Here is a 12,822-nt window from a genome sequence, read left to right as displayed (position 1 = left end):
CCCCTGCATCGGCAGGCGGACTCTCAACCACTGCGCCACCAGGGAGGCCCCCTAACTGGCCCTTGAACAGTGAATCTGAACTGTGAGGACTTTGATTGGCTTTCCTTCTTCTCATTTCTTCTCCCTTATTTTCTGTCAGAAACTTGCTTAGTGGCGGCGGGGGGGCGACGGGGATGCCCTTATTTATGTCCCTAAGACGTATTCAGACTTTTTCCTCGTTAAAGATATTCCCAGCTATTGTCGTCTGGGTTTACCGATCACTTAATGTGATGAAACGGAGTAGCCACTCGATAAGAAAAAGCTTTTTTAAGGGTTTATTGTAATTTTTATTGTTTTTTTTCCCCTTCCGGTGTTACTGAGTTATAATTGATGTACAGCACTGTATAAAGACAAGTTTTAATCCTGGGCTTTCTTTACAAGGTGATGAGGTAAGATACGGTCGTGTTCAAGGAGAAATAAAGTTGACCCCTGCTCTCCCGGCCTCCAGCATCATGGCCTGAATCTCCCTTCTCCCAAGTATGGGAGAAGGGTCAGCCTGGCCCCCTACTTGGCCCCTTCTGAGCAGAGGGACATATGCCATCAGGAGCCAGTAAATGGTCACCCGTCGCCCCTCACACGCTGCTTCTCCAGGGTGCCGCCCTTGCTTGGGGCTTCCTTTCCTCACACAAAGTGCATCCTGCACCTGGGGGTGGAAGTGAATTTTTGTCCCCTTGGGAAACCTTGGAGTTTGAAAACTGTTTCCCTTTGGCACATCATTAAATGATCAGTCTAGGTGTTGAAGCCGAAGCCTTTACGCACATAAAACTGGTTTCTCCATGGAAGATAAAATATATTCACGGTGTTGTGTAGGAAAGTTGGGATAAACTATAGACCCCAAATCAAATTAGAAACAAGAAAGAATTAAAACAATTATAATCCTCGCTTACAGTGCTGGTTGCCTATTCATCGGTGCTGAATGGTGAAAGGGCAGGTGAAAATTTTTATGGCTCAGGTTTGTTTATTTTAAACCTGCAGTATAAATAAGTGCGACTTGCAGAACCATGCTTGCAGAGTAGTTCCTCATGGTCGCCTCTTTTCTTCCCGTATCTGGAATGCCTATCTTGTAATCATTGAGTACAGAGCAAGGTCTGGCCGAGCTTGGCCAGAATTCCTGTGAGGGTGTAGCAGTCACAAGGTGGCGCTATGAGATTTTCCAAGCGGGAGAACAAGGGTTGACGGGCTCGCTGCTTGTAGCTGCCCACCCGGAACTGACGTCACCAGGGGTCCTGGTCCGAGATGGGATTTGGTTTTGGCAGAAGTGAATGGCCTCTTCCTCCATATGGTAACATGGTCCGCTTCTCTGAGTGTTTTCTCAGCTGGTCATCCATTTACTTGCAAAGCCCCTCCTATGCTGTCTTGCCGCCCCCCTGCCCCAGCCATCATTCTAGCACCTTCTAGTCCCCTCTCACCTCTTCTTTGTACCAAAGTAAAAACTACAAATTTAAACAGAGGGATTTTTGCCAAAAAGTAATTGATTGTATTTTTCTTAAATGGGATCAAACTCAGCCCTTTGTTTCCCTTGAATAGCACAGAATCTGGTGACATGCCTTCACTTTGAATGAGGAATTTAGAAAATGTTGTCGGTGAGCAATAAGTGTTTAAGCACGAGTGGGGATGCTGTCACATTGAGAGAGCGCGTGACGGGCTGTGTCTGTGCAGGTGTCACAGCTCCGGCATGAACTGTCCATGAAGGATGAGCTGCTTCAGTTCTACACCAGCGCCGCAGAGGAGAGCGAGCCGGAGTCTGTGTGCTCCACCCCGTAAGTCACCCAAGGGCCTGTCTCTAGAGGCCGGAGCACTGGCTGGCTGTGCTCCACGTGCTTGGAGTTGCCTAGACAGCATCACCTTCACTGGCAGCACAGGTCAGCTGCTCTCAGCCTTCTGGAGGCCAGACATCTCTGAGTGCCTCCGACAGATGGATTTTCCTTTTCTGATGGGATTTTAGTTTTCCTCTTCCTGGGTCTTACTGCTTGTTTGTCGGTTCAGATTGGTTTGGCCTGGCTGTTAAGGAGTAACAAGCTGGACTCTGCATCTGGAGGAAATACAGGGTTCTGGAGCCAGCAGTGCTGTGGTGGGTCCTTGGGGGGTGCCTGGGGGGAGGGGCTTCTCTGAGTCAGCAGAGTCTCCTATTAGGAACATGAACTCCAGAGCCCGATGGCCTGAGTTCAGATCTTGGCTCTGTGGCTCGTGGCCAAGTTATTAACCTCTCTGTGCTTGTTTCCTCGTTTGTAAAGTGGGCATAATAATAGTACTCAGTTCTTAGGGCTGTGAGCACTGAATGGGTTCATACATGTAGAGTACTTAAAATAGTTCTTGGCACATAGAAGGCATCCCAGATTGTGTAGACTTCAAATAGGGTTGGTTCCCCCGAAATCTGAGGCAAAGTGGCAGCACAGGGTTGGGATGTGGCTCTGAAGTGCCGTAAGCCTGTGCTGTTTTCCTGGTGGTGAGGGGGCAGCCTGATGGGTCATTGTCACCCCTGCACCTTTCATGAGCTTTCCTTGAAACGGCCCTTCTTTGTGCTTCTCCATGGCTTGCCAGGTGGTCGGAGGAAATGCCTCCCTCCCTAGAAAGTGAACTTTGTCCCCCAGGTTGAAGAGGAATGAGTCGTCCTCCTCCGTCCAGAATTACTTCCACCTGGATTCTCTCCAGAAGAAGCTGAAGGACCTTGAAGAGGAGAACGTTGTGCTTCGATCAGAGGTGAAGTGCGCTCCCTGTCCTCGTCCCCTCTGCGAGGGTGGTGGCCCCGTTTTGCACGTCTGGTGAGACTAGCAGTGATTACAGCCCCACCGTCCTCCAGGGTGATGGTCTATGAAAGAGCCATGTGGACCTGGGGTCACAGCCACACCAAGTGCCCAGAGGGCCTGCCTCATTTATGAGCTGGGCATTGCCTTCAGAGGGCAGCACATACTATCCGGGCTGCAGCAGACGGACTGCTGAGTTACGCAGCGTGAGGATGGGTAAGAGTGGCAAACCCTTCTTCTCGGTCAGGGCCAAAGCTCCTGGAAAGTGGGGCCTTGCCATGGTGGTCTCCAGCTCGGACATAGAAGTAACTTGGAGGCCTGGTGTGAAAGCCTCGTTTTCACTTGACTGCAGGTCACATGTGCCCCAATAGTACACGAGAACTTGGAGACATATTTCTTAGACAGTTAACTTAAAAAGGTTGAACTGAGTGAGGCAGCTTGGAAACCCGTGCTTTTGAGTATTTCTGATTGGCTAGTCACTGTGGTGGGTACTTTGCCTGCGTTCTTTTTTTTTTTTTTTGTACTGTTAAACCATACTTGTAGGATCTTAGGAGATCACTTACCTTGGAAGTACCTGAAGTCATCAGCCATGAGGCAATCAACAAACCTTTATTAAGTAAATACTATGTGATAACTCCCGCAGTCCCCATCTTGTTTAACTCAATCCTGTTAGAGCAAACTCTAAAATCTATCACAGATTTTGCGGTACGCGGGCCTCTCACTGTTGTGGCCTCTCCCGCTGCGGAGCGCAGGCTCCGGACGCGCAGGCCCAGCGGCCATGGCTCACAGGCCCAGCCGCTTCACGGCATGTGGGATCCTCCCGGACCGGGGCACGAACCCGTGTCCCCTGCATCGGCAGGCGGACCCCCAACCACTGCGCCACCAGGGAAGCCCTGCCTGCGTTCTTCTTTAAACAATCTTCACAACAAGGCTGGAAGCTGGTTACTCTGATTCTCATTTACAGTAGGGAAAACCGGGACCCAGGCTACTAAGTGTTTTGATTGCCTAAGATCTTGCAAATTAGTGAGCAACAGAGCCAGGGTTTGTAAGTCTCTGTGGCTCCAAACCCCACATTATTTCCCTTCACCCACTGCCCCTATCCAGAAATACAGATGCATGCAAATTTAGTACTTTTTGTTTAATTATCAGTGAGTTTATGCTCTCTAGCCAGAGGTATGGTACAGCCCTATCGATCAGGCCCTTGTCCGTCAAGTTTGGGCTGCATGTTCACCTAAGCTGGCCCGGGGTTCCCCAAAGTCCCTCCAGTAGGGCAGACCACCTGTCGCCTCGAACTTGCCTCACATGTTGGAAAGAGCCTCATGTCTGGGCTTAACAGGATGCCCTCCTGCCTGAGGAAAGGGTCATTCGTGTCTCTTAGCCATCAACTCTTCCAGCCTCTCATTTACTGATGGGAGACATAAGCCCAGTGCGACCAAGCTTTCTCTGCCAGGCAGTGGCTGAGCCAAGACTACAGTCCAGTTTTCCCCATTCTGAGTTCCAGCATCTGCCCCAAGTAAATGCTGTAGCCCCAGGCACACAGCAATTTGTCCCTCTGTCGGAGTCTTCCCCTAAAGCAAGCGGAGGGAATCTGATCCCAGCCACACATTCCGGCTCCTGCATCTGGCTTTCAGAACCATGGCATCTCTGGGGCCAGGACCTGAGGGCTCAGAGATACCTCTCTAACTGGGCCATTTTCTTGTGGCCTTCAGATCTCTTCCCACCTTTTCAGCCAGGAGCAAAGCCATCCAGAGTCCGAGGGGTAGCTCTTGGGTCTCTGAACTTTAATGCTTTCATATTGTACCCTGTTTTTACTCAGCTGAATACGACAGGTCTAACTCCCACTCAGAAACTCAGAGGATGGTGCCCGGCACGTAGTAGGTGTGATAAGTGTTAGCCATTCTTGTGGTGGTGGTTATCCTTAGAATGCCCACGGTAGGCAGGGCTGTGTCATAGCCACTGTTTGGGTCACAAGGGGGTCCATGACCGTGAGCCAGGACAGACACACGTGAATAGACAGACCGACTGATAGAGGGGGCACTCGCAAGGGTTTTAGCACCTGCTTTGTGTGGTGCCCTCTAGTGGTTGGGATTGACTTTCTATATCTGAGGGCTCAGTGGGTCACAGCTGGGGGGAGATGCTGAAGCGCAGCTTTCCAGACCCAGGTTAGCCCTTGCTGCATCCCCCAGGCTGTCCAGGTGCGACTGTGGGATCTCTGACCTGAGCCTTGTCCACAGGCCTGCCAGCTGAAGACGGAGACTATTACCTATGAAGAGAAGGAGCAGCAGCTGGTCAATGACTGCGTGAAGGAGCTGAGTATGGCCTGCCCCTGCCCCTCCTGTCCCCCGCTTTTACTTTCCCCATCTGCCATCATTAAGACCAGACGGATTTGCATCACCTGATAGAGTGTGGTCTTCCTGCCAGCCTGGGCTCAGTAGCATTTTTTCCAAAAACTAGAGGCCTCCCCTGATCTTGTGTGGCACCCCTCACCCTCGTGTATGAGACAGCGGGTGTGGTGTTGTCAGCCATACATTCCCAGTCTCTCGCAATTAATTAAAATTAATTTTAACTTTGGCTTTCTGCTGGAATATTGGTTATCGAATGTCTGAGTTGGGTCCAGCTTCGGAGTCCTGAGCTGAAGATGTGGAAGAACAGCCTTTTAGTATCAGTAATTTGATGTGTAAACGTTGAGGCCAGAGTTCTCAGCTTTGCAAATACGATGTGCTTCCCCCCGCGCTCTCCGTTATAAGTTTACACGTTAAGACAAATGGGCAACACAGTATTCTGAGTGTCAGCAAAACACTAAGTCAATGAAACACACCCTGTGTTTAAATCTAGTAAAATAAGTCATGGCTCTGAATATGGGTTGAAAACGCCCAGGGGAATTGTGTTGTGCGTGGCAATAGCTCCTTTCTAGAACAGAGTGCAGCAGGGGTTCCTGTTACTGATGGGGGTGTGTTCCTGTGTGGAACGTGCAGAATTGGCCAGAGGCGCCTTCTGTTTGGTATGGCACCTCCGGGCTGACTGCGAAAGCTTGCCCGATTTTCTCTGGGGAGGTGGCTCTGGGCAGTGGGGTGAGGACCCACACAGAGCCTGCGAGCCACAGCTGGTGGGCCGGTTCCTCCTCACGACAGACCGAGCCCATATAGGAAGATGGGGACTCTCCCTCCAAGCCATCTTCACGTGCACTCTCCACTACTCCCCCCTGTCTTGTAATAAAGATGTTTTTTTCTTGGACAAACCACAAAGAAACCATTCTCTCTGGGTCTTGCGACTGTCGTTTCTTGGTCAAAGGGGATGCCAACGTGCAGATTGCCAGTATCTCGGAGGAACTGGCCAAGAAGACGGAAGATGCTGCCCGCCAGCAAGAGGAGATCACACACCTGCTCTCCCAAATAGTTGATTTGCAGAAGAAGGCAAAAGCTGTAAGGCTTCTGTTTCTCTGGCTGATCCAAAACTAGCTGTTCTGAGATCGAGAAGGGGGCATTTACCCCAAAGACAGTGCCCTTTAGATTCATATTTTAGGAATTTGTGCTGTCCCTTTAGAGCTTTTGCTAAAGCTTAGCGGATTCAATAGCATAAAATTTGTTGCCCTGAATTGGCAAGGGGATCACATTTATCACCACTTACCTCCTAAGAAAAATCTGCAAATGAATAGAACTCATTAAGAAAGGTAAAGGGGCTGTAAACAGGGAGTTTGGGAATTCAAAGTCTGAATGATCTAGTTTGGTATTTGTCCTTAGGGCACCTGTATATTCTGCTGGTGGAACCTTGTCCCCTTTAGATTTAAGATGAAGCAGCGAAAAAACAATTAAGTTTCCCCACGTCAGGCCTTTGCTAGAGGCCTGAGGTGAAATGCTTCCAGAGAGCAGCTGTGACTGTGGAGGGTAGGGGTAAGCGATAGGGAATGAACATGGACACAGGAAATACGCTGCCTTCCAAACTATATAAAAGACAAAATGTTACTCCAGTATAAGATAAAATCTCCCTGTGGACATGTGATGGGATCATAACGGATCAGGGAATAAGAGGGGGAAAAGTTAGACTTTTCTACGTGTCTTAAAAGAGAAGCTGATTTCCCTTTGCCACCTTCTAGTGTGCAGTGGAAAATGAAGAACTTGCCCAACATCTGGGGGCCGCCAAGGATGCCCAGCGGCAGCTCACGGCCGAGGTGAGTGGCTCTTCCTCATTTCATCAGGGCCCCGGTCCCAGCTGGGGTACATCAGCCTCCCTCCAACAGGCTGTGTGGGTCCCGCCCATCTTAACAACCATTCTGATTTTGAATTGAATGTCATTCTTACTCCTAAGGCAGCTCCCAGTTGAGCTGACGCTGGTCGTGAGCACCTGGGAGGCTGGGCTGTACACCAGCCTGGAGCCCGGCGCGCACGGGCCCCCGACAAACGTTCCAATAAAGGAAAGGACACAGAGCACGCCGTGTCAGAGGAGCCCCGTTGAAAGACGTGGCAGGAAACGAGGGAGTGATGATTTGCCCTCGCGTTTGTTTCCTCTCAGTTGCTCGTTAGTGTTTTAGGAGATTTCCCAGTCTGCAAGTAAAAGAAAAACTGTGCCTTGAGGACTCTTAGGCCTCAGGACACAGGGCAGCTGGTCCCGTGGAGGGCAGGAGCCTCTGGTAGTGATCCTGGTGGGTGGGTGGGTGGTACCAGGTCTCACATCCCAGCCCTCTGCCCTTTCCTGGTGTCCGGCAGCTGCGCGAGCTGGAGGACAAGTACGCCGAGTGCATGGAGATGCTCCACGAGGCCCAGGAAGAGCTCAAGAACCTCCGGAACAAGACCATGCCCAACACCACGTCCAGGCGCTACCACTCGCTGGGCCTGTTTCCCATGGTGAGTGCCCGCCTGCTGCCTGACCCCCACCTCCCACCCTCAGGCCAGCGGGTGCTCCTGGGAGGAGGGCGGGTCTGGAGCTGAGCCTCTGCAGGTGGCTTCTCCTTTTGCAGCTTGGATCTGGATCCAAGATGAGGGCTCGCGAGCCCAGCCCGTGGCTTCTTAACCACGTGAGACGAATTGGTTCTTTATTTTCCGTCCCTCTGAATCTGTCTTTTCTTCTCCTGCCCCTGGAAGATAAATTTAGTAGGAACCAGATTTAGTAGGCACCTCAGGTATTTGGAAGGCACTCTATGTTATTTCCCCCCCCACCCCGACCTTTTTAGAGTATGTGCTATATTGGGCTCACAAGCTCATTCGAGAATTCTTAAATTGCCTTAAGCTTCCGCTGGTTCTTTGTATGCTTATTAACCGTTCTGGTGGCTTTCGGCATCTGTGATCTGAAAAAAGATTTCCCTCTATGCTGGGTGTTGTTGCGGTCCGGGAGCCACACGCCTGGAGTCGAGTTCCCCGGTAAATGCGACCCGTGTCCCAACCAAGGACACCCGAGAATCACCAACACCAAGCAGAAAGATTAGCAAAGGATTTATACAAGTGCAAGTATAGAAGCTTACACAAACTGTCCGGACAGGGTCCCACTCGGAGAGAAGTGAGTGAGACCCCGACTAACAGTCGGGCGAGGCTTTTATACCCTTCACAGGGCGGGAAGTCCCCAAGGCGGGAGGGAGCTGTTTAATTTTGAATCAGCCAATCAGGAACCCGGTTCTTCCCGCCCCAAGCAAGCAAGCAAAGCAAGTTTCTTACAGAAGCCAAAATGTGCTGTTAGCCCTGAAGCTGTTCTTCCGTTTCTTTCGGCACAGTGTGACATTTTTATATTTTTCCTCTTAGTTCCCCACAATCTTATTTCTTGAACCCTGGCCTGATCTGTTTCATGTTTAAGCTTTAGGGGAATGTGGTTGAGAAGGGGGCTTTCCAGGAGGCTGGCCTCTCCCTATGGGCAGCACAGGGTGGTGCCCCCCTGCTGGTCATTTCCCAGTAGTATTTGGGGAAATTTCTCATTTTATCTTCTTCTGTCAGACTAGGGCCCCTTGAAGGTGGGGACCATGTCTTATGTGCTCTTTCCTCCTTCCTCTTTAATACTCTGCACCTAGCACAGTGCTTGGTATGTTGTAGAGTTGTAGGTGCTTACTAGATAATAGATCTGGATGGCTGGATCAACAGACTGAAAAGCAAACCACCAAGAACTTTTCAGGCTCTATTTCCATGCTTTGATGAGATACCAGTTCTCTCTGAGGAGAGAAGAACTTTTGAGAGAAACTCCCCTAAATAAAATAGGAGCGGAGGGCTGTATAAATGTTTGTGAAAGTTGGTCCCTTTCAAATTGACCTTTACTCAGGGCTCTTTTTTCTTCACAGATTCCCCCTCCCCATTGCAGACACTGTCACCCAACCCCTTGCTGTCTGACCACTTTTTCTAAATCATGATCTCCTTTTCTTCTTTGATTTCGTAAAGTCAGGCGCTCTCTCTCCACCTGATTGAAATCTAAGGGAAACCAAAAAGAAAGACACAATGTAAATAGTCAGCTTTCCAAGAAGCAGATTGGGGATCCAGTGATTCCAAGAATCCCAATGAAGGCAGCAAAGGACAATATATCCCCTGAATCCCCATCTAGAGCTGACTATGCTCGGCTCACAGACGGGCCCGTGTAGCTTTGTACACTCCCTGCCTCACCTTCCCTCCTTCCCGGTTTCACATCTCCTGGGGCTATCTTGTTTCCTGCATGCCTGGGATTCACTCTCCTGTGTTCCTGCTCTCAAGGACAGACCTGTACTTTAAAGCTAAACCAGGACATAAGAAAAGTTGAATTGAAAGTCTGCATTTGGGTTTCTTCTGGAGAGATTGATTCTCAGCGTTTATTATTTGCTGAGGTGGAGCTTTGGTTTGCCCTTTTTCTGCTGTTGGCAGAGCTCAGTTTTTGAAGACGGCTATTTTTAAAGTGCATTATGCATGAAAGGTATTTAAGGCAATCTAAATCTTGCATCATGCCTGTGTCTCTGGAGCACAACACCCGGATCTGCCTCTCTTGCTCCCAGCCCTTCTAACTGCTGAATAAAACAGTGAGTAGCAGGTTTTGCTCAAGTATGTTCCCAATTCTCTTGTGTTATGGCCAAGAGTTCTTAATCTGGGATCTACAGACAGGATTCAGTGGGCCCTTGAACTTCGAGGGAGGATTATATCTTACATGTTCATTAATGCCTAACTGTACTTGGTGTTTCCTTCCTTCATGAAGGTAGGTAACAAACCACAGTGATATTAGCATCCCCGTGACTTTGTCGTCCTTCGAAATCACAGCTCTCTTCATAGCACATGTCAGTGGCCACAGATGTCCCAAGACACCACCTGTGCTAATCTCCGCTTCAAAGTGACAGTCATTACCAGTCCTGAAACCCGATCCTGTGTGTTACTCTATCATACTTGCAGTTATTAATATTTTAGTAATTAACTCAGTATATCTGACTTCCTCTTTAATCCTAATTATTTTATTCATTTAAAAACATTATTCTGAGAAGGGATCCATGCTCATCTCCAGATGGCCCGGGGGGGATCGTGGCCACAAATGTCACAGACCTTGCTTGTGACTTTCCTCCAGAACAGCAGTGTCATTAGTAGTTTGGTATCTTGTTTCTCTTAAGTGGTATGAAGGTCCTTCCCTTGTGCAGAACTTGGAATGTAAACAGTATTAAGAAGAATAAACTAGCTTAAAAATTACAAATTCCAGACCGGAGCATCCCCAGTGGACTGGGGGGCCCTGGAGGTGGATACCGTGGAGGAGGCCCCATGCGTTGTCAGCTGGGAAGCCACGGGCCACATGTGACTATGTAAATTTAAATCACTTAAAATTAGTGCAGTTAAGAATTCAGTTCCAGGCTTCCCTGGTGGCACAGTGATTGGGAGTCCACCTGCCAATTCAGGGGACGCGGGTTCGTGCCCCGGTCCGGGAAGATCCCACATGCCGCGAGCGGCTGGCCCCGTGAGCCGTGGCCGCTGAGCCTGCGCGTCTGGAGCCTGTGCCCCGCAACGGGAGAGGCCACAACAGTGAGAGGCCCGCGTACCGCAAAAAAAAAAAACAAAAAAAAACTCAGTTCCTCAGTCACACTGGTCACATTTCAAGCGTTCAGTAGCCACCTGTGGCCAGTGTCTCCCATACTGGATGGTGCAGAAAGAGAACATTCCCGTCATTGCAGGAAGTTCTGTTGTTCGGCACGAATTTAGCCCTTCTCTTCAGGTTCTCCTAGGTGGTGTCCTCCTCTGAGGCCTCAGCAGGTGCTTTTCTGCATATCCTGGTCCTATCGGCATCCACCTGCGTGAGCACGAGGGATGGTTTGTCAGCCTCCGCTTCACCCAGTGAGGCCTGGTGGGCGGTTCAGGGAGAGGGGTACTCAGCAGACCCCTCCATTGCTGAGTCTGAGCTTGGGGCTTGGCCCATCCAGGAGGTGAGAAGTCCTCAATGACTGGTCTTCCCCAGACCCACAAATTCACAACCTGGCTTGAGAAAGACGCAAGTGGACTGTTCAGAGAACTGGCAAAGGTCCTAATGTGTTTGCTGTCTCCTTGGGGAGGAGATGAAGGATTCCTGGCAGAAATGAGACGTGAGCTGGTTGTTAAAGGTGGGTGGGCCACAGATGGTTGGTGGGCATAGGAGCTTTCCCTGCCGGAGGCCAGGGATCACAAGAGCAGAGCCCAAATGACAGCACCCATCACTCAGGTCCTCCCCAGCAAGCTCTCTGCCTCTTCTTGTGGTCACTGCCACAGCTCCATGGTTTAGCCCAGGGAACATAGGGTTTGCTATCATACCCTCAGCTCATAGGAGCAAAGGGGCTTTACACTCAGCTCCATGGGGATCGCTCAGCCTGGCGTTTTGCCCGTGGCAGATGCTGTCACCCTGTGTTCCGAGGCCTCGGTTTATGCTCTGTGTCCAGGCTGTCTTCGCGCCTCTTCTAGAGACAGAGCACTTGAATTGCTGCTCACTCACTGTGTGTCTCCCGGCTTTTCCCAGGACTCCTTGGCGGCGGAGATCGAGGGAACCATGCGCAAGGAGCTGCAGCTGGAAGAGCCCGAGTCGCCAGACATCGCGTACGGCCTTGGTTCTCAGCTCCCAGGGACTGTGGGGTGGGCCTCAGATGCCAGCAGTGATCACTGTGATGCTTCCGCAGACAGTCTAGATTAAGGGAGATTAGAGAACACAGCTGACAACCCCCCTCCTCCTCTGGTTGGGTTTTAAATATATATTATGAACTTGCGGAAAGTTAGGGAAGGACAGATGTATTTCCCATCTCTCTTCACATAAGCTCCATCTTGACACCGCCACTCATTTTTATCTTTCTTTTCAGTGGAAAATGTTACTTAAAAAAATTTTTGACGTCTGTCAGGAAAAGAAAAATAAGATGCAATCTGAGATACAGAGGACTCTTCAGGGGGTGGGGTGTGAGCAAGGCTTCCGTTTCCTTTCTGTGTACATACCGGCCTGTGCCATCTCTCTTCCTAACTTGAGACCTTGCACTTGGCCTGCTCAGAGGTGTGAGGAACCTGTGGATCTGATTTCATCAAGTTTTCTCTGTACCCAAATCCCATAGACAGAACTTAAACGGGATCCTGGAAGTGACCAGTCCCTAAGCCTCGGTGCATATGTGAAGCCCTTTGCAGCCCAGAAAGAAGCAGCCATTATAGAAACATACCTACTTTTTTCTCCTTAAAAGAGAACAAATGAGCATCAAAGTGTGGTTCTGCTCTTAGAAATGGCAGTTTCCTGGTAAAAATAAAAGAAGAATTTGGTGTTTATCATCTCATTATAGAAGTTTTTAAGACTAACTTTAAGTCTTATTTTTTTTTAAGTATGAATGGTCAACAAAGACTCATTCTGCAAAAATTTATTGAGCCCTGTTATGTGCTGAGCAGTGAACACTGCCCTCCTGGAATTTGCTTTCTAGAGACTGTCATGAGAGAAGAAAACTAGGTGGGAGACAAAAGTTACCATTAAATATATTTGTAGGGGCTTCCCTGGTGGCGCAGTGGTTGAGAGTCCGCCTGCCGATGCAGGGGACACGGGTTCGTGCCCTGGTCCGGGAAGATCCCACGTGCCGCGGAGCGGCTGGGCCCGTGAGCCATGGCCGCTGAGCCTGTGCGTCCGGAGCCTGTGT

General features: G+C 49.9%; 1 protein-coding gene across 3 annotated transcripts in view; it reads left to right on the top strand.

Annotated features, from left to right (window-relative positions):
- TRAK1 (trafficking kinesin protein 1) overlaps positions 1–12,822 on the top strand; it is a 98,782-nt gene that overhangs the window by 63,242 nt on the left and 22,718 nt on the right. For all 3 annotated transcript variants that reach the window (XM_007463235.1, XM_007463236.1, XM_007463237.1), the window contains 7 exons: positions 1,699–1,799; positions 2,631–2,739; positions 5,018–5,096; positions 6,075–6,205; positions 6,877–6,951; positions 7,487–7,624; positions 11,682–11,758. In XM_007463235.1, the coding sequence (XP_007463297.1) occupies positions 1,699–1,799; positions 2,631–2,739; positions 5,018–5,096; positions 6,075–6,205; positions 6,877–6,951; positions 7,487–7,624; positions 11,682–11,758 (710 nt within the window). The remainder of the gene's footprint in view (positions 1–1,698; positions 1,800–2,630; positions 2,740–5,017; positions 5,097–6,074; positions 6,206–6,876; positions 6,952–7,486; positions 7,625–11,681; positions 11,759–12,822) is intronic.

Source organism: Lipotes vexillifer, unplaced genomic scaffold (assembly GCF_000442215.2).
Source record: "Lipotes vexillifer unplaced genomic scaffold, Lipotes_vexillifer_v1.1 scaffold820, whole genome shotgun sequence".
In the NCBI taxonomy this organism is placed as follows: Eukaryota; Metazoa; Chordata; class Mammalia; order Artiodactyla; family Lipotidae; genus Lipotes; species Lipotes vexillifer.
Note: the sequence above shows the minus strand (reverse complement) of the source record. Positions and strands in the feature narration are given on the sequence as shown.